This window comes from Apostichopus japonicus, chromosome 21 (assembly GCF_037975245.1).
Source record: "Apostichopus japonicus isolate 1M-3 chromosome 21, ASM3797524v1, whole genome shotgun sequence".
Taxonomy (NCBI): Eukaryota; Metazoa; Echinodermata; class Holothuroidea; order Aspidochirotida; family Stichopodidae; genus Apostichopus; species Apostichopus japonicus.
In genome coordinates this window covers 20,017,729-20,038,752 of record NC_092581.1, presented here as the reverse complement: position 1 = coordinate 20,038,752, position 21,024 = coordinate 20,017,729, and the positions used below count along the sequence as shown (strand labels likewise).

At 37.9% G+C, this 21,024-nt stretch overlaps 1 protein-coding gene across 3 annotated transcripts in view; it reads left to right on the top strand.

Annotated features, from left to right (window-relative positions):
- LOC139962496 (uncharacterized) overlaps positions 1-18,220 on the top strand; it is a 60,786-nt gene extending 42,566 nt beyond the window's left edge. For 2 of the 3 annotated variants that reach the window (XM_071962508.1, XM_071962510.1), the window contains 3 exons: positions 5,232-5,928; positions 6,227-7,300; positions 9,363-18,220. In XM_071962508.1, the coding sequence (XP_071818609.1) occupies positions 5,232-5,928; positions 6,227-7,300; positions 9,363-11,308 (3,717 nt within the window). In that variant the 3' untranslated portion in view covers positions 11,309-18,220. The remainder of the gene's footprint in view (positions 1-5,231; positions 5,929-6,226; positions 7,301-9,362) is intronic. The other variant, XM_071962509.1, reaches the window with a different exon arrangement.
- Positions 18,221-21,024: the final 2,804 nt, after the last annotated feature.

Below are 21,024 nucleotides of genomic sequence, written 5' to 3'. Positions count from 1 at the left end.
TTTTGATCAATTACAATCAATCAAATTGTAATCTATCAGTCAATCAATCAGTCAGTCATTCCATGAGTTAATCAGTTACAATCTATCAATCAATCAATTAATCAGTCAGTCATTCCATGAGTTAATCAGTTACAATCTATCAATCAATCAATTAATCAGTCATTCCATCAATTAATTAGTTGCAGTCTATCAATCGATTGTGATCACTTCCAACCATATTTTGAGTAACACTAGGTACTGAGTTAGCTACATGAAGTTGCCAAAAGTTGGCAGTCGAGTGAAAACCAACTAGCATGTACTGTACCTTAAACTGTCCTATGTTGATATGCCATGTAAGGGTTTCCAATTTTTTATCTCTTTTTTTTTGGCGGGTTGGGGAGACATATCTACATGAGGTGCATCTTTCCATAGCAACCTGAAATATTTAATTTCCTCTCTCCTGTCAATGGTTGTCACTTCCAATAAATGGAATAATACACAAAAGATAAATTCTGGAGACGGCGAGTTAATCAGATCTTGCGCGGGAGCACTCGAGCGTCTAACACGTCGTCCTAACGAGGATGTCAGGATTGGTTTATTTAAGTAAATAACCAACATTTTCTTCCGAGTCTTAATATTGGGGGAAAGCATGCAATGTTGGTCGTTCACAGCGGGAACCACCATTGTTGGTTTTGTGCAGAGACATATGTATTTGTGACTGGGAATTGATAACAAAACAGGGCCTATAAGATATTCTAATCTCGGTTGGATATGACTTTAATACTCAGTTGTACAATTTTAACCGAAAGTAGAAAAATATAGGGGAAGTAGGGGCTGCAATAATTTTGAACAGGAGTGAAAGTATTTGGTATGCAGAGTTTGATCAAACCAGAGAGTACCTGATAAAAACCAACCAGACTGAGTCATGGGCATTGGTTGAACTCTGTCAATAAACATGTCTGTCTGTGTGTCTGTTTGTTCTGGTGTTTATCATCAGTTTTGTTTGTTTACTTGTTTCTTTGTCAGGTACAGACTTAATTTCCTTTGTTGCATTTGAAGGATTGTTGAAATAGCTATATACTGTACAGTATATATGTTTGCCACAAAATTGTTACATGCCAAAAAAAAGAGGAAAAATTACGAGACTTTTTTTTTTAAGTGCCTTTTTGGAGATTCTTACCATCATATACATTCCTACGCATAAATGGGGAAGGGGGTTAACTCTACGCCACTAAATTGTTTAAGTGTATGAGCTGCTTGTAAATGTAGCAGTGAATGTATTTCTTCAGATTTGAACAATGACTAAACCAGTATAAATCCATTATTTGACATACTAGCATTTTTGAAAGAATATAAATAACCAGTAGTTATTCATGTCTAAATATAAATATGTAAATATTTGCATGGTATTGCACTATACAGCCTAACTATGTGCATTTCAGATGCAATTAACATATATCATAGCCTTCATCCAGCTTACAGAAGTAAACTAGTTAGAAAAGGATTATGGGATTAAAAACAGTTGCTCAGCATTGGATCTGAAATTACAACAAACATGGTTATCTTTCAGTTGACTGGAGACATCCGTTCTTGTGAGAAGGATGATGGAAACAACCTAACTTTGTAATTTTTAACGGCTTAACAGGAACAGTTAACGATATAGAAACAATGGTGTAATGTCAATTGACTTCATTTAATTTTGTTTTTCAATTTATACTAAGGATACAAAAAAATTACGTTTCTTTGGAATACAAAATATATTACTTTGATATTCACATCATTGAGTTTGCTATGAATAGGGTGTTACTTGAAACTTTAGACAAACCCAAATTAATGCTTATATAGAGATAGAGAGAGTTGGAAAATCCAGAACAATGAAAAAACTTCCAGCCTCCAACATGAGTTGAACCTGAGCCTCCCGCTGTAACTGCGGTTGCAGTGACCAACTGGGCTGTGAACACTGATTGCATATCTACATATATTTTTTTATAAATATATATATGTATAGATATATATATATATAGATATATATATATACCTAAAAACATATATATCTATATTTATGTATATAATCATAGCATTCTTTTCAGAATGTCCTCTTGTTCACAGATGTTAGTTAAATATGAAAATGCTGCCTGAGGCCAGGTAGATGTCTGATCGCATTAAGCATGATTGACTTGCTATCTGCCACCTCTCTCCTCATGTGGATCGTTAGTGATTTCACTCTCAGCAGGATGACTTAATCGTCCCAGCTGCTTAAAGACCAGGAATAGTATTGAAAACTATAGCTCTGATCTGCTCCTCTGGATAAATTTGAACTGAGCTGCCTTCAGTGGAAGAAGTCAAATCAGTTTTGTCATTTTTTCCAGTTTGTCTATAAATATGGTACGGTAGTGATTTTAAGAATTTGAAGTAATTCAGAACTTGTAAAACAACTAAAAAACATAAGGTTCCCGGTTCGAGTCACTCCAAGATTAATGTATATCGTCCAGTTACAGAGTTGTTGACAATTGACAATTCATAGTCATGGACGTTAAATATAAATGTAAGAGACTGACTTCGGTCAGCTTGCGGCTTTGATAAGCCAATGAGGCTTCTTCGCAAGTTCGTGCTTGCAGGAGGATCTCAAATACATACATACATACATACACACATACATACATATTCAAGATAGCTTCATAGCTTGCTCATTCTATTTTTTGAGATATACACAATATTGAAATATTTATATTTTCTATTGGAAAGAATCATCAGGAAGGCAAACAAGGGCAATAAATTGGTCCACGGTCAGATTTTAGGTCACACAACCTGCAGGAGACTGGGGGGGGGGGGAGGAGCATGGGAGAGGGGGGAGGATGTTGGAGGGGGTGTTAAATGTATGGCATAGGGTAGACCAGCTAGCTTGGGTCATGAGGTTCTAAGGAAGATCCCCATCTCCAACCTCCCTCTGTAATATGCACGCCTTCAGTTCCCCCTTTGGAGAACCTGAACTTTCTGTACAGGATTGACTAATGACGTAAAAAGAAGTACAAAAGCCCCATGACAAAGATAAGGTGATAAAGAAAGCAATAAATGGAATGTTACTACAGATCGTATTATTTCTGTGGTTACCGTGTGAATTAAATAGCCCAGAAACTGTGGCAAATGGATGTCACTCATATTTTTCACCGATGTTCTTTTTTAGTTGAACCCTCTTTAATCTATTCTCAGAGGAATTCAAAAAGATTGTGCAGTTGCTTAGGTATGCAGTGATACACCCTCAAGAAAACACCGACATAGCTTCCAAAATTAAATTGAAGCCTATTTTTTTGGTCTGACAACAACTAGTTTATATTTGCTAATAGGGACAAGCCCGACAGTTTTGAGATGGCCAAATGTTTTTGTGATGTCAACAACCCTGTTCTCGTGGACTGGATTTTTTATGTTTCTGTATTTGTACTTGTGATGGATCTCGATCTTTCAGTCCACTATTGATGTGCGATCTTTAAGAGTGGCACAATCACGTCTGTATAGTATTATATTATCATATGCCAGAGGTCTAGAATTGTCAATGGGAGAAGCGTAACCCAACTAAACTATGGTGTTTATAATAGGGATCTATGTAACAAACAGCTCGCATAACTAGAGACAAACAAAATAATTCTTGCTACATTTGGATGTTATCCTAGGTAGATTAAGAACCTAGAAGGCATGTCTGGAGCTACCATACATTTTGTGAATTTGTGTTGTCGTGGAGAGGGAAGTGAACCTTTTTTACTTTCTCTTGTGTTTTCCTTTTAATGTTTTCAAGGTGAATGTTGACAGTATTGAAACCAATGTGATCATTTAGGTCATGTTAAGAGACTTTAACATTTTACAGTCAGACTTGTGTGAATCAGCATCTCCATTACAGAATATATAAACATGGTAATAAATCACGAAAACAATTCCAAATGTACCGTATATGGCTCCACGACTGACGAGGGCAGATTTAGACTTGCTCAATCAGCCGTTTGTCTTGTCGAATCAAATGTTACTCTTCCCAAATGGAATAAGATTTCCTTTAGCTCAGTGAGCTTGTTTGGAGAAGTTGTTTTTCACAATTATCTCTGTCACATCTATAAATGATGATGGCTGGGTTTGCCTCTTCTTCAAGTTCTGTAAAATACCACTGATCTTAAAGTCACATGATATAAATCTGAAGTGGATAGAACCTTTTGTAAAACCTTTTAGTAATTTTATCATTTCCTCTACTATTATCTGGGGCCTTTACTGATGACTGACTGTTTGTTAATCAGCAGAAAGTTTCATTTTGGTGAAGGAAGGTTGTATTATCTGCAAATAAGTTTAATTTGAGAATACGTTTCTGGACTTTTGTCTTCACTCTTGCTGTATGATGCCTCTTTGATATGTGTGTTTTTCTGTAGCCCATAGATATATATATCATTGGTAGTGAGTCAGTAGATAGCCTTATTGTATAGTGATACTCAAGCCCATAGATATATCATTGGTAGTGAGTAAGTAGATAGCCTATTAGCCTTATTGTATAGTGTTACTTCAAGCAACCTGGATTTGTGTAACTTTTGTTGACTCTTTTCGTCTTCCTTTATGTAAACATTTTGTTTTCCGATTTGACTATGACTCAGAGTTGGACTTTGGTCCACATATATTTAGACTTCAGATGTTTGGGAAGTCTGAACTAAACTGTATCTGGGATTGTTTTGTTTTGTCTGATAACAATGGTCCATTAATACAAACATTCTGTGAATATGTTTATGACCATTGACAAACATGACATTATAAAGCATACAGATTGGAAAATTTTGGTTTATCTATATTAGAATGGATTTAGAACTTTATACTTAAAACATAACTTTAAACTCAAATATCTCCACCTGGTCAAAGAGAACTCTTTTTCAGTTACTCCAAATACTGTTCAATACAATTATAGTATTCTGAGAGGTAGAGAAACTTTATTATGAGGCATTTCAACTCCTAGGTATATATGGTAGAAATAGTAGATAAAGGGGACTGCCAACTTCTAACACCCAGTGTTGCAAAAGTATTTATCTTTTTTGGAAGGGAAATCAAATCGACTGTCAGAATGTTGTTTTCTAAAAAAATCCTGTTATATTTTTGAGGATAGTTATCTGCAAAGATAAGGCATGGGGGTGGGAGGGGGCCGTGAGATGATCAGAATGGATAAATTAATGAATTGCATTATATAATCTCTGGTTCGTATTTATTTATGTTTCTTTCCCATCTGCCAACAGGAATATGAACAACTCCCATCGCCGCATGAGCAGAAACCAGAGAGAATTGCTCAGCCGAGAAAAGTCAGAAGAAGTCAGTCAGAGAGAGATGCCTTCCTGGACGGAAGCAGACATCGGCGGACGCACCTGCCCACCCCAGAGCAGTTGCTCCGCCTCTCAGCGCCTACTTCATCCTATATATCCATCGACACATCGGGTGAAAACTTCAAGAGGTTGTCCCTCGTGCGTCGTTCCTTGACGCTCCAAAATCTGGAACTCTCCCAGAGAAGGCGGCACAGGCACGGTCACATGGAATGGCGGAGTACCATAGCGGGTATACCAAACGCGATCGACATGGAATTTGAGCGATCTTCCCAGGGATCCTCCATCTCCACTAACGCCCTCACTGAGGAATTAAGAACTCAAAGTCTGGACCGAAGAATGTTGAAGAACAAGAAGAGGTCATACTTTACGAGAAGAGGCATCTCTATACTGAGTTCTCTTCGCCTGAGAAAGAACTCCAAACTCACACTCCCTCCCAGCGAAGAAGAAGTGTTGGACCAAAGTAGCCTGAAGCAGCTAGACCAGTTACCGGTCTCTAGCTGGACCGGTTCTCTACCTCGAAACGTGAAACTGAACGCGGACAGAACCAGGAACGGTTCCGCGCAGAGGGGTCGTATCATGAACCGGTGGTCCGGGGACTATTCTACCTCAGATGGTATGCACCAAATATTTAGAGATGGGGGCAAAAAGTTTCAGTTCTTTGACCAGTTAAGACTTCAGAACTACCAATTAAGCTGTTGTGGCCCTCTAGGTGTTAGCTATCTTTGGGTTTATTTCCTGCAGATTGGACCAGGGCCCAGATTTGCTTCATGTTATATTTTCAAAATACCGATTAAGCTCTAAATACATTTCAAATTCTCCAAGCTGTTGTAGCTCCTTTTCGTATTTTGCTATCTTCATGGTTTATTTTTTTCCAAACGTGACCAACTATAATTTTATTGTTTTCACCCTAGGCTCATCAAACAGTTCCTTGGATCACACTTTACCCAATGGCAGTATTCACCACAATGGCGTTGGATCTCTGGGTCGCGGGTCCAGAAACAGGGGTCTTCGTCTCCAACAGTCGACAGTCCCGGACGGCATCATCAGCTCAAAGCCCCATACTCTTTCCATTACACACCTGGACTCAATTAACCCCCCGGAGAATCGCATAGTAACGGGCAAGCCCTCCGTGGTAACGTTACGAAATCGTAAACCATTCCAGCAGCCTAAAGAGGAACGGAGGTCTAGCTCGGGTAACTGGAGTGGCACCGATAGCAATAGGACTTCCTTGAACTCTGACCCTGAAATTGTTCAGATTTTATCAAAGACCGCTAACGGGGCGCAGGACGGGTCCCCGTCCGACTCTGCTGTGTCCCTTTCAAATGAAGCAGACCAGGTGACTCCAACGGGACAAGTTCCCAACGCCTATTTTCTGTCTAAAGACTTTGGTCAATATCGGGGCATTGCCCCGAGACCGAGTGAACTCTCGTTGGACGACAATGGAAGGGGTGGCTCTGACAGCGGAACCCCTACCCCTACCAACGAGGAAGCCATGTCTCAGTTAACTGCCGACAAATGGCTACAGAGTGTTTCTCCACCCACAGTAATTACCCCCCGTTCTGAGGCAGGAAACATGGCTCCTGCTTCTAAGACACCTAACCCTGCTCACTACCAACCGACTTTTTCAGATTCCTCCTCAGAATCATCGGAGCAGCCGAGTTTGAGTGCCTTATCAGATCATTCAAGCATCGACTTGGACCTGTGCCTTGCAGAAGCGGTTGAGGAGTTTACCGATACGGACAGCGTGTCCACATCCCACTCCATGGACCAAGATGGTTATTGGACATCTATGCACTTTGACTGCGGTTTCCCATACCGGAAGCCTTCTCTCTCGAGGTTGGAGAAGGGTTTGGCGGATAAAAATCCACAAACGACTGAAGAAGAAACCACTCCTGGGCTGGATGTCGCTCCTCCGCCACCAAAGAGGGTGGACTCGATAACTGCCACTACAGACGTCTCTCTGCCACACGGAGGTGCAGAAAAGGGTAAATTTTACCTTGTTGTAATATCACTTAATCTAACTTGACAATTGGAAATAAACTCATGGTGATAAATGTCATTGGAAAGTTAGGATTTCTCATTTGTTTTTGGAAAAATTTGTGTAAGCCATTGTTGTTTATATATTTGAATTTTTGGTTACTTGTCTTTGGTAGGCAAGTAACCAATTGATGTAGTCCAGTTGGCCTACATATGTGACACAAGCATAATAATTCACAAAATGTATCTTCATACTTGGTATGTAGCTACTACCTTACTGATTTACAAGAACAGTATTATGTCTTTATTGAATGTAATCATGGGGGTGGGGTGCAGGGGAGGGGTGAGGTGGGATCGTCTTTTCAAATAAGTTTAAGTAGAAATGCACTGACTCAAAATATGACTTATCACACAACGGAATTAAGTTTAAAGAAAACATAAAAATAATGCCATGACTTTTGTATTTTGTTTCAAAAGGAGCATTTTAAAAATTGAACATCAAACAGTAAATACTAGTAGCTGTTGATATCCTCATGCTAGTAGCCTGTTCAACGTAGATCTCCGCAAACAAACTATTTCTTAGAAATAATAATAATTTTTAGAGTCATAATCAACTGAGGAATAGAAGAAAAAAAAATTGAAATATAAGAAATAGTCATATTAATTTCAAGATCATAACTTGCTATTAATAATCAAAAACTGTTTTGTTTAAAAACTGAAGAGCACTTCTTACTTGCTCTTGCTCTAGTCTGATGTCATTATTTACTCCGAGTGTTAACTGTGTTGCGAAAATGGATTCACCACATCTCTCCTTTTAGAAATATCAGAACCAAATTGGGTGTTAATAATGATTCCATTTTTCCCTCGTCTGGTTTTAGTGGGCCATGTTTGTTGTTTGTTCGTATAATGGCGTCTTGTCACTGTTGACTCTAATAATATCATTCAAATGGAAGATCTCGTAGAATGGGCAATTGACTTAATTAGATTTCCTATCAGGAGACGGTTGATATTTAACAGGTTAGACGATCCAATTTAAACAAAAAGAAGTCAAGAGTTTGAAAGGCTTTTCTGTTGGGTCATAATAATGTCAGCAGTGAGAATTAAAAAACTCCTTAATTTAATCAAATAGTGTGTGACCTTTACAGAGGTCAATTGGTAATAGGTGTATCATAACAAACTTGAAATGGTTTTGATGAGCATTTTGGTTACTTGTAAAAGATCAATAAATAATAAAAGGATATGTCAGAGTGTGTCAGGTGCTATAAACAAGGCGATCTAATTGGCTAACCTCAGGATTTCAACTGTCGTTGCAAATATGAGATTTTCTGTATCCATATACCCAAATTTTCTGGAAATATATTGTGAAATAGTGAAGTTTTAGTCCGGTTATGTTTAATATCTTTTACTTTGAAATGTGTGATTCCCCTACTGCTAGTTTGTCAAACAATATCAAGGGTAAAACTGTGTATTGATGAAGAAACCATGTGTTGAATAAGAAAAAAAACACCTTTGGTCCGAATAAAGATGTCTTTAAATCCACCAAAGGATACGCCCTTAATACCCCAAGATATGGATAACAAACCAGTGAAAATGTATCATACCACTAAATGAAAATGTGGATATTGAGATTTTACAAGAAAGCGCTCAGGATCCATTCTTGAATTATATACTGAGAATTATATATCGAGTTGAAGTTTCAACTCTTAATTCTGATTAAAGCATCACTTGGAGTTGACGTCAAGGTATCACAAGAAGTAATTAGTCCGTAAATCTCCATTTTAGCTCTGTTTAAGATTTAGTTTTATCTGTGTTGTTATTCATCAAAAGAATACTCCGGAAAGGACACATCTGATAGGCCAAAAGTGTTTTTGATGAGTGGAGGGATATGTCTTTGTTGAAACTTTTGAACTTCCCTCTGTCAGTTTCACATATTTGCAACCGCTTCAATTGTACGACTATGTTTAATATGCTGATCACATTCTTGTTACATTTAAACATATCTTGTTTTTGACCGCTTGTACATTATTTCATGTAATTGTCACCTTTCTTTGGTTTTCTTCTTTCCTAAAGCGGAGAGTGTGATCTCCACATCGTCAAGTTCTAGTTTGACACCGACCAACTTCTCCGATGACAACCTCAGCAGCACAGCCTCTCTGACAGATAACGCCTCGGACATCAGCGAGAGCAGCTACACCCTACCTGAACCCATGCAGAGTCCCACGCAATCTAAGATGTACACCTTGTTCTTCAACGAAGGCGCTCGAGGGGGGAAAGCCGGTCCACAGGTGACCACCTTTGATTCCCAGAACAAGAAAGGAGGCGGTGTCGTGCAAAACCAGCAGCAAAATATTTTCTTTGGAATGTTTCCATCTGCTAACAGCATGAACCTTCCGCAGAGAGTTTCGTTCACGGAAGAAGATGACAATGAGCCGTTGTCTCCAGGCGGTACCCCAAAATCACCCCTGGGTCTCTACCCCGATAACTATAACACCATGAAGAGAAAGAATAAACCAGTAGTGGGATTTAAAGCCGATGCCATGTTGCACCACGATATCGTAAGGGTCCCCCCGGCGGCGCCAAGCGTCTCAGACTCGAGACGAAGTCAGTTCAATGGAAAGAACGCGAGCGTTAACGATGGCACTCCACCTCAGCAACAGGGGGACGTCAAAGTTAACGCAATGTCGCACGAGGAGAGAGCAGAAATATTACAGATGTTGAGGAACTCTAGAAACTCTGGTAGTTCTGTTAAAAGCGGACCTATGTCACCTTCTGGCAATAGCCAGAATATGTTAATGTTGCAGGTAGATAAAGGACAGGTTTCATTCAGAGAGACTTACAAGGAGAACGTACAAGATGGAAAGCTGGATCCTGATAAGGCTATCATCCAAGCAGCCAAACAGATCGAGGAGATTAGGAGAGAGAAGGAGGCAGCTGAAAATGAGAGGTTGCTGAGGCCATCCTCCTTACCGCTGGAGGAGGAGTCTTCATCCAGCGAAAGTGACGACAGCTCCCCGAACAAGACACCGATCGAAATATACCCTTACATTGATTATATTTACGACCCGAGCTTGAAACCAAAATCCTCCATTTTGAAGAAGACACCAGCAAAGAAGAAGGATGACACGCAAATACTGAAAGAAAAGATCGCAGCGTCGAAGAAAAAACTGGATATTGACCCCTTCGAGGAGGTCTTGAATCCTTCAAAGGATGAGCTCCAACCCCCCACTGCTCCCAAAAGACGGATTTCTTTCTCCAAGTACGTTCACGTGGATAACAGGCCCGTCAAAATGTGTAACACCTCTGGTCGACCCGTAACAAGGAGGGACGGCTTTGTTGCCCTGGAGTGCGAGTTGGGTTCAAACCCTGCGCCTCAGCATACACCGGACAACAACAGGAACGTCAAGAGACCCAGCAGCGCAGAACTTCTGTACAGGGGGTCAGTTTTAAACGACAAATCGGCTCCCATCGCATCTGCGGAGGATGACGTTGAAGAAGAGGAAGTAGAATGCGGTGAATTACAAGCAGTGCAAGAAGAGAAACAATTTCAGGTTGTCAGGGTAACAGCAGTGAGGGAGGTGGCGGAGGTCCCAAGGAGCACCGTTCAGATGATCTCCATCCCTCCGTCAGATAGCAACGAAAGGAAAGAAAGCCAAAGAGACAATGCCGGAGAGAGCTCTGAACAGAAAACAGGCAAACCCGTCAAGGTAAAATCGGATAAGCCAGATGAACTGGACGCTCTCCTAGCAGAGTTGGTGCAATTCTCGAAGGAGAATGATGAACTGTGGGGAGAGGAGGGAGAGACCTCCGCAGTCGTGGAGACGCAGATAGACGAGGTCACTCCAAAAGAAACCAAAGACGAGAGAAACTTTGAGCAGTATGATAAGGCGCCCTCACTCGAGGACAAAACGGCCGCGGGCAATAACGCAGGCAGCTCGAAGCATTCTGACGAGGAACTGGAAGCTCTCTTCCAATCATTAAAACTGAATAATAATGAAAGTGAGTTGAAGGATGATTAATCTTCAGCTCTTTTAGGGGATCTGTGGGGGTTGTGGGTGGGTGGGGGGGGGTGGAGGGGTGTTAGTATATTTATAAATATTCATTCCTTGTACATTCATGAGTGTATTCATAAAAATCACTACCAAATTTTCAAATTGCAATATATAAGTTTATCCCCTCTTCCGAGACAACATCAAGAGCTGTGCTTCCCGGTGAAAACGAATAAACCTGTCCATGTCCCTGGGTTCTTGCTGCCATTGTTTGGGGTTCATGAGGGATGGGGAAGAGGGAAGGCTGTCAGTCTATTGGTAATTAGCTATAGGAGGGAGAGATATGGATTCCATCACTAAAGCTGCTTCACTCGTTCATCCTTGATAAAATATGGGGTTGTTATTACACAAGCTGACCAACGACATGTTTCTCTCCCTGCTTACTCGAAGAGTTATTTTAAATTCTTATAGTTCTTCAGTTATTTCTATTTTTGTAAAACTGAACAAAAAATTGGAATCTGCGGCGGAACCGTTAATTATTTTTTAACGAAAAATGATTTCTTTATAAATATTAGAACTGATCATAGTAATTTTGTACTGAACTCTGAAAGCTTCATATTTAATATCAGTAAATAGAGAAAAATGATTGCTTTACAAAAGAGAGAAAAACAAATTCCATACATTGCTGCCATGCAAAATTATTCGGCTTCCATTCAACTTGTGCTTCAAAAGCTGCCGCAAACATCAGAAAGTCCAACCATCATTTATAGGTTTTTCGCATATTGTATTTAACTTTGAATCTGACACCTGTGTCAGACAGAGTTTGAAACTGCCAGAGAACTTTAGAACTGCCCTTCTAATTATACTGCCAATATTTTTCCATTTTTCTTCTTCTTCTTTCCCTTTAATTTCTGTACTCGATAATACTCTAAGTGCTATGATTATTAGATCGACTTAGTATTAGTAAGACCGTTTCACTGCCCAGCAGAACAGTAGAACGTTGATGTAAGTTTGTTAAACCCAGGATGTGAACACACCTCTGTCTATATTTTAAGGAAGAGACATCAATAACTAAAGAAATTGTAAAAAAATAATAATAATAAAAAGGAAAATGAGCATGTCTGTCTGGGTAAAGCTCTGATGGCTAAACTTCTATTGCTGATGATTGCTTTATACGCACATTAAAGAGGCTCTTTACATTGTCCATATTACACTAATGGTTAAAAACAACTCCCATCTCGATGCTTCAAGAATTCCGTTTTGGGAATGACAAAATTTAAAATCAGTCGTCGTTCCACAATGGCTTTTACTTTTGTGTTTTGTTTGGACTTTACCTTTATCAATTGATGCAGCAGAATCATCCTTCAAACTTTTTAATACTAAAGACAAATGGAGGAAGCAGATGTTAATTAGATACAACTTGTACTTTTAATGATTTCATTTTAATTACCTGTTAAATAGTGTAATGAATAAAAGGCAATTCAATTTGATTATAAAAACGTACTTTGATATCATCGTTTTGACTTCCTAACATCATAGTGTCTGTGGTCTTTTACTATATTTGAACTTTGGTTTCCTTTTAGATCAGAATTGATTTGACCTATTAATTGCCAGAATAAAGTAATTCTTGATACTTTTCTAAATGACTTGCCTTCATCATCTAAATTAATCCCGTGAGAGAGAGGAAAGTCTTACCGGTAACATGACTTGACATTTCTCAAGCTAAAAGGCATCTGCCTAATTTAATGAATCACCCCAGGGGTATTCCCAGCAATGAACCTGTATTGTCTTTATTAAATCAGTGTCTTGAAGCCTCTCAGAGGAAGGGAACATTAGAAGTCACTTTATTCTGCTGTTATAATTATAGCAAGAATCAGAAATGATTTAGCTTCAAGAGTCATAGTGACAAATGTACATTGCAATTAAGTAGTGTGTATTGCCTTAAAAAACACTTGCTGGAGAAGATGAAAAGCTGATGAAAAATACACATCAATCAAATAGTGTGTATTGCCATAACACAAACACTTGCTGGAGAATATGAACAGCTGATGAAAAATACACATCAATCAAATAGTGTGTATTGCCATAACACAAACACTTGCTGGAGAAGATGAACAGCTGATGAAGAATACACATCAATCAAATAGTGTGTATTGCCATAACACAAACACTTGCTGGAGAAGATGAACAACTGATGAAAATAGTTCAGTAAGAATGTTACCTTCCTGTTACCATTCAAAATGTGGGTTGCTTTCTAAATATTTCTCACAAAAACAAATAGAAGCAAATACCAAAATTTGTTCCAACCCTGATGTAGGCCAAAACCTGCTTTGTTTTGATTTTATCAGATAATAAAGGCAAGTCATATGAAGAATATTAAATATTGTTTTTTAGCACTAATTGTTTTTTACAAATAAAGAAAAAAAAGCCACGTGATAGGAAATCGAAAATCAAACTTAACCTTTGGCGACTTTGTTACAATGTCCAAGACGCAAGTTATATTTGGTGTAACAAGTCTCGTAAATCCTGGTTTACAAAAAAAGTGCCTCCCAGAATGTTTTAACAAACCATTGATATCTGCTGTTTAGGATGTAAAAGATGAATATTTTCCAACATAGAGGATAGTATAAATATATTAACACGACGGCAGGTTTATGGGCAATTTTTATGCGAGTGAAATTGTCGAGTGGCTCGGCAGTTGATGCGACCGTTTGGGCAAACTGAAAAGCTACAAAAGGGACACGAAAGGAAATTTTGAGTAAAATTCACGACTGTTGTGATCTTGCTTTACCACTTATGCAAATATAGAAAGGACTTGTCTAATTACAGTAGTACGAACATGCTTGCTACGTGGTTTTGCATTGCAATACATGAGTTCATACATTTTGGCTCAAGTTAGGCTCTGTATATCATGACTGTTTGACTTTGAAATTTGCTTTATTTTAAAAATTTGCCACTTTTCAGATCTTTCCATTTTATAAAGTGCAGAATCTGCATATGAAATCAAAAGTCATAAAGTGTACTTGTCGTAATAAATAAGGTTAGTTGCTCAATATTTTCAAGAATCCATTCTATGCAAATGTTCACCTCTTTCAAGATAAGTTAAATAAGTAATTCTCTGCTTTTTGTATAACTGTGTTGTAAGACAGATATTTGCCATCTTTTGATTTGGAGAGTATCTATGCTGAAAAGAATGTAAATCTCTGATGAACCAGGGATTTGCTGTTTAAGCTAGGTACATCACTTCAGTCCTTAATTAAACTTATCCATTTTGGTATTGGGAGGTTTTGATTTACATGTTCTATACCTGAAGGAAAGCTACCACTGATAGCACTGGCTTTAATGTGATTAAGCTTAGTGACCATGAATGGTGGGGACAAATTTTTAACCGTTTTCTAGGTGAAGAAAGGTACCCTAACATTCACCAATCTCAACAACTTTGTGAGGAGAAAATGTAGGTTTGGTCCAAACTAAATATCGCAAAAATGGAAGAAACATCGAGTAGACTGGCTTCTTTGAATTTGTTTGATGTTTTGTACTAAAAATGAAACCACTGAAAAAAAGAAGAAGCAAATACGGTTGCCTTTGTCCTGTTGACATTTTAAGATCTTGGCTTCAGACGCCATCAGAAGGAAAATTAAAGACCTGTGGCGCATTTACATGGACTTGAAAATGAAGTCAATCGTAGGGAACCGAAGGGGATTGACATCACTGCAGGAGGCAGATCGTAACTAAAGATTCGAGGTGGTGGCTAAACTCATGATTCTAGAAAATAATTATCCATGGTTGCGTCAAACTCTTGAGGCCGTAAACAGGAGGACTGCTGGGGGGCTCCCTGGAAACAGCAAAGAATAATATGTTAGTTTATGTCTAGGCTGTTACTCTTACAAACTCATGAATTTCAAGAAACCTTGCGACGACAAATAACAGACGTAACAACATTTCACCCACATTTTTTTCTTCTGTTTCTGCTGTTTTGCAACTTGTTTGAATTTTAACACTTTTTTAAATGTCTTCAGACTTTCAGATGATATTTAAATGGGACAGGTGATGACTATTCATGAGTGATGATTTTAAAAAAGGATTCCAATTTGATTCAGTGAGGAGAAATATTTGTAGAAATATTTTATCTGCTGAAGCTTTCTGTTAGACAGCTGCGAATATATTTACAAAATACTGTTTTCGTACTCTCCTTGTTGAAGAAAAAAATTGAACAACTAAACAAGTAATTTGGAAGTAAAGCAGAATGAGTGTTTGCTTTATTCTGTGGAAGGAAAAAAAAATCCCAGGATAAGCATTTGACTTACAAAAAAATATCAAACTTATTTTCGGGGGTAAAAATTTAATCTTCTCCTATAATCTGAAAGTTTTATGCATATAGAACAAAATGTCATCCACAGGCTTATGGATCCACTTGAGCAGAATGGAGTGGCGTGTGGGGGTCTTAAAAGGACTTAACTAGTTCTTCAGAAGGGAAGAAAAGAGAGGAAAGGGGGGTGGAGGATTAATAGGGCACTGTGGGGTGTTTGGTGGAGAAGTGCTTGTACTTAAGATGCAGCAGTGTTTGTAATTATTTTTCACATAGCAATGATGCTTCATTACTAACCTATTATCAACATATAATTAGAAGCTGGGGTCTATGGCACTTTCTCCCACTTTGTCAAATTTCGCTTGTTGATATTATCCACTGGGTAATTAAAAGCGGTCCATGCCTGAACTTTTGTGGGGCTGGAATCTCTTCCAAACTATTACGTCGACTCTCAGCCATTTTTGCACGCTCAAAAGTTGAATGCTGGCAATCTTAATATTGGTTACCATGGCAACCAATATGCCACTTAAGTTTGATATAATTTCTGCAAATTTTTGTTGTTGTTTGTTGTTGTACACCACTTATATGGCTTTAAGATGATTTTACTTGTTTTAGTAGTCAGACAAATTATATGTGATTGACTAAATATAATCACTACATGATACGAAAAGAGTTTAGTTTGAGAAAGAGACAAAAATAATAATAACGAAACAAAGAAAGGTGAATAATAATGTTTATAATAGAATGAAAGTTTCATGTAATTTGGCTTCATTAGCCTTTGGTAAATCATTCATGTCTTAATTATAGCTTGTGTCTTTAAACAATTATTGATTGCAGGGTTAATTAATTAAAGCAATAAATAGGGTATATAAAGTCAAAAGTATGCAATCAAGTAAAGTGGGAATTAACTTAAAACAATCAAAAAAAAATTATAATTCACATTTCTTTCAATTTTTCTTTGTTTTTAAATATACCCCCGAAATATGTGACAACATTGTAGCAAGGCATAGATTGATGAATTATGTAGAGGTTTTTAGAAAGTAGCATGTGGTTATTACTCCAAGATCCCTTCCATCTCCTCTACCCTTCCCCCCACCCCCCACCAGGCAAAAAATAAAATTCATAATTTACAGGTTTGTATTTTCTTGGTTCATCTTTTCTCTGTTTTGGTGTATTTTTAAGTGTTCTTTAAAACAAGAGTCAAAATATAAGTAAATAAACAAGCCTGAGAGAGTTCTGTGGAGTATTAGTTTCAAAATATAGAAATTCATTTTGCTAGTAAAGATACTGAATTGGTGATATTAGAACTAAAGAGATTGTTTCCATGGTTACAGAAAGGATTACTAGCTAATATATAGATTTATACAGATATATACATATTTACATATTTTTTTTTCTCAAAGTTTTGTGGGTCTGGTATTGATTTTTTTTTGGTAAGACAGATTTAGTTTAAACTGTGATTTCGTGTTTTGACAAGGATTTAAGAAATAGAAGCTACAAAGTTTAAGCGATCGACAGTTAAACGATTTCTTTAGCAGGACAGAATAAAGCCTAAGTTTTATTACTACTTGTATTGAATGCTAAGAAATATGGACATGGGACACTAATTTTTGTGCCTTCATGATCTTAATAAATTACTTGGAATATGAGGGCCAGTCCCTAGTAATATCATCATAATGTATACTGTGCTTGATTAGCAGATAAAAGTCCTGTTTTGTATACGGTTATAATATGTCGTACAACTCACATTACAAGAAACTTGTACAATTGCGCCGTAAACAAATTTCTATGGACAAAAAAAGCCTTCTCTGTTCATATATAATCTGCACACAGTCCACAGTGACGTGTTTAATGACATATAGGTATATACTGTTCTTCATAAATAGAAAAAGAAAAAAACACTTGCTTTCAAATAAAACAATACATTAAAACAGCCGTCAGCCTAAAGATATAAAAACAAATTATTTTAATAAGCTATGCTCAATTTGCAACTTTTCACCGCAGAGGATCGTCCCGAAATGTGGCTTCTCAATTCAGCGGGTAAAAGACAAGTTTCTTGTCCAATAATTGCTTCTCTCTGTAGACGTTGCACACTTTAGTTTATCTGCTATTGTTTTCAGTCAGTATTAATTCTGTGCATTAGTTCTGTACACTGTGGTTTATAGCAATAAATTATTAGCTGCTACCTGTACTCAAGAAATGCTTAGAAATCGATTGATTGATTGATCGGAGAGGATTTGTAGCTTTGATTCATATAGTCTGCTCCATAATACTTTGGGCCATAACTTTTTAATGATATCGCTTCTAAAGGGTTGGTGTCAAACTATTCATATGTAAATAAAGCTCCTTTTTGTTCCATTTTTTTTTTGTCTTAAAAAAATGTCGTTGTTAGTCTTGTACATAATTTTCTCTTTTTCTTGATTGTTCTGTATCTAGCTCTTGAATATATATTATATATTTTTTGGTTAGATAGGCTTGCCAGTAATAATAATTTATTGTTATGTAAATGCCACTTGTATTCTATTTTCTAAGATCTCAAAAACTTTTTAGACCAGAATGTGTGTAGTTTTTTGAAGTTTGTTGCCTGTTCAGAGGGAGAAAAGAATATAATGTTGACCAAAAAATTAAATAAACATCACCTGTACAGGATTTTGTTTTGTTTGTTGTTGTTTTCCTCTTTGTATTTATTAAGTATCCAAACATTGGCCTGATTACCCAGATTATCCCATAGGGTTACTAAGGTAAATACAGCCTTAGGCCCTCACTTGTTTTAGGCTTTTCAAGAATTGGGATCTGTACTTGTACAGGATTTAGAGTGTGGGTGATCAAATTTTAGATTTGTTGCATTTCTGGTGTATAATATATTATACAGTGGCAAAACATTTTTTTTTTTTTATGATTATCAGAAAGCTCCTGAGGCAGAAATTCTGAAAATGTACCTTTATTGACCAAAAGAAATGCTAAAATTGATAGACATAAGTAAGGTTATAGGATATCATACCTCTAGATTTCACTGGACATGTCCATTTGACATGTCCATGGACATGTCCATTTGTTTCTGTCTTACATAAGTGTCCGGTTGGGTTTATAAATTTGGAAAATATGTGTGGATAATTAGGTAGTTCCAACTAACGAACAGTGGTATTGCTGTATTGGCATTTAAATATGCTAGATATTCATATATGGTCACCTCAAAATTCTGAAACTGTTTTTATTAACTTCGAGGAAATTTTCCTCACTGGGACATCCAGTCATTTTGTGTGTTCCATAAAAATGTCTGAGAACAACTTGGAGAGTAAAGACCTCCAGGAAAGTACTTTTTGCAAACTTCTATCAATGTTATAGCTTGCTATAATTTGGGGCCTATAATGACTACCTTTAAATACTGTGGATTTGGCCATTTAGCTACTACAATTTGAAATGCGATAAAACAAAAATTGATGAGAAAGTCAAGCAAAGCCGCACCACTTTCATTGAATAACTGGACATACGGTCTATGATAATGACATATATATAAATAATGTGTATAAATAGCTACAATGTGTTGCAGTAGAAGTTAAAGGCATTGAAGACTCGCCCCAAACCGCACGTGGCCATCGGAAAAAGTTTAACTTTCTGTTGCTTGCAAGTGATGTTTTGTTCGTGTCCCTACAAAATGCAGACAGTAATGAAACGAGATACCTTGTTATCTTTAGCTGGACCTGAGATGTCCATCGCTGCTTATGTACACTGTGCTGTGGGTATTGACCGCAGCTGTAAGAAATGACTGTACACTAATGTCTAATTACCCACTGTAGCAAGCTGTGTGTGTATTTTCTGGGATCGATGGTGATGTCTAACACTTCTTTTACACCTCATTCGAAACTAGGTCAGATTACCGGCATTAGACGTTTCTTTTTGCGCGAGTCTTCACACCCTTTTAGTGCTTCGGAGGGGGACGTGAGACCATAAATTCACCCAGAGGCAAGAATATGGTTTCAGGACAGTCAAGAATCTAATGAAATTGTTGCATTGTTTATTTTAAGAGGGAGTTGATGCTATAGAAACAACATGTTTCTTTCAATTTGTTTTTTAATTTTTTACTAGTTTTATTTTATTAAAATGTCCTTAAAGCTGCTGATCTCATTGATAGTTGTCTGTGTGTAAAACAAATGTCTCCATTATTAGTCAATATTATTTTTCACTTTTTTGAACAGCTGTAAGGTTATCATCGGGTCACAGGAAATTGACCTGTTACAGACAATCCATCACCTATATCCTGTGCTTAACACATTTTATGTTAATTTTTTTTAAGTGTAAAATTACAGAGAACTTCCGAATGTCGGCAGATCGCCTTTCTCAGTAATATCAAGCATCTTCTCCACAGATATTGGCAGTTATACTTCTACGCTAAAGTAACGTTTCCTCTTCTCTCCTCCCACAGCTAATACTCTCTTATGGGAGGAAGTTAACATTTATTTCAGCTAATTCACTTGCCAAACCCCCGAGGTACCCCTTCCTGCTTAGCTCAGCTTTTGGGAAGTATCAAATTGTACCATGTCACCGTGGTGACTGGTTCATTTCATCTCTCACCTCCAACGGGAACGAATTTGATGAACGTCAATTAAATTCTTTAACCGAATGTGACTGTCTCTTTAACCGGCGGGAAAGTCCCATCGGTACTGGGAGAGGAGAAATGATTAGCTGAATATATCACTGTATTATGCTTTGAGGGATTTAAAATATACATAAAGGACAACACAATCATATGGAGGATTATGGAGGGTGGGGTAGATGATAAGGTTAATAGTGGAGAAATTACAGGAAAGGGGCATTGAAGAGTGGGAGGGGAAACGGAGAGTGGGAGGGCAAAGGGGCATGGCAGAATGGGAGGGAAAAGGGACACAGAAGAGTGGGAGGGAAAAGGGGCATGGAAGCGGGGGAGGGAATAGGTACATGGAAGAGGGGGAGGGGAAAAGAGCACGGAAGATTTGAGGGGAAAGGACGAGAGAAGAAAGGGGCATGGAAGAGTGGGAGGGCAAAGGGGCATGGCAGAATGGGAGGGAAAAGGGACACAGAAGAGTGGGAGGGAAAAGGGGCATGGAAGAGTGGGAGGGCAAAGGGGCATGGCAGAATGGGAGGGAAAGGGACACAAGAGTGGGAGGGAAAAGGGGCATGGAAGAGGGGGAGAGACAAGGTACATGGAAGAGGGGGAGGGAAAAGGGGCATGGAAGATCGGAGGGGAAAGGGGCATGGAAGACTGGGATGTGAAAGGGGCACAGAAGAGTGGGAGGGGAAAGGGGCATGGAAGAATGATAAATTAGATACACAGTTCGACTCCAGCAGGTTTACATAATTTTACACCAATTGTAATGTTATTGATCTCCAAACTAACTCAACAAGATTTCTAATTTTACTCAACAATTGAATAAAGTTATTCCATTTCTTTAAACATAAT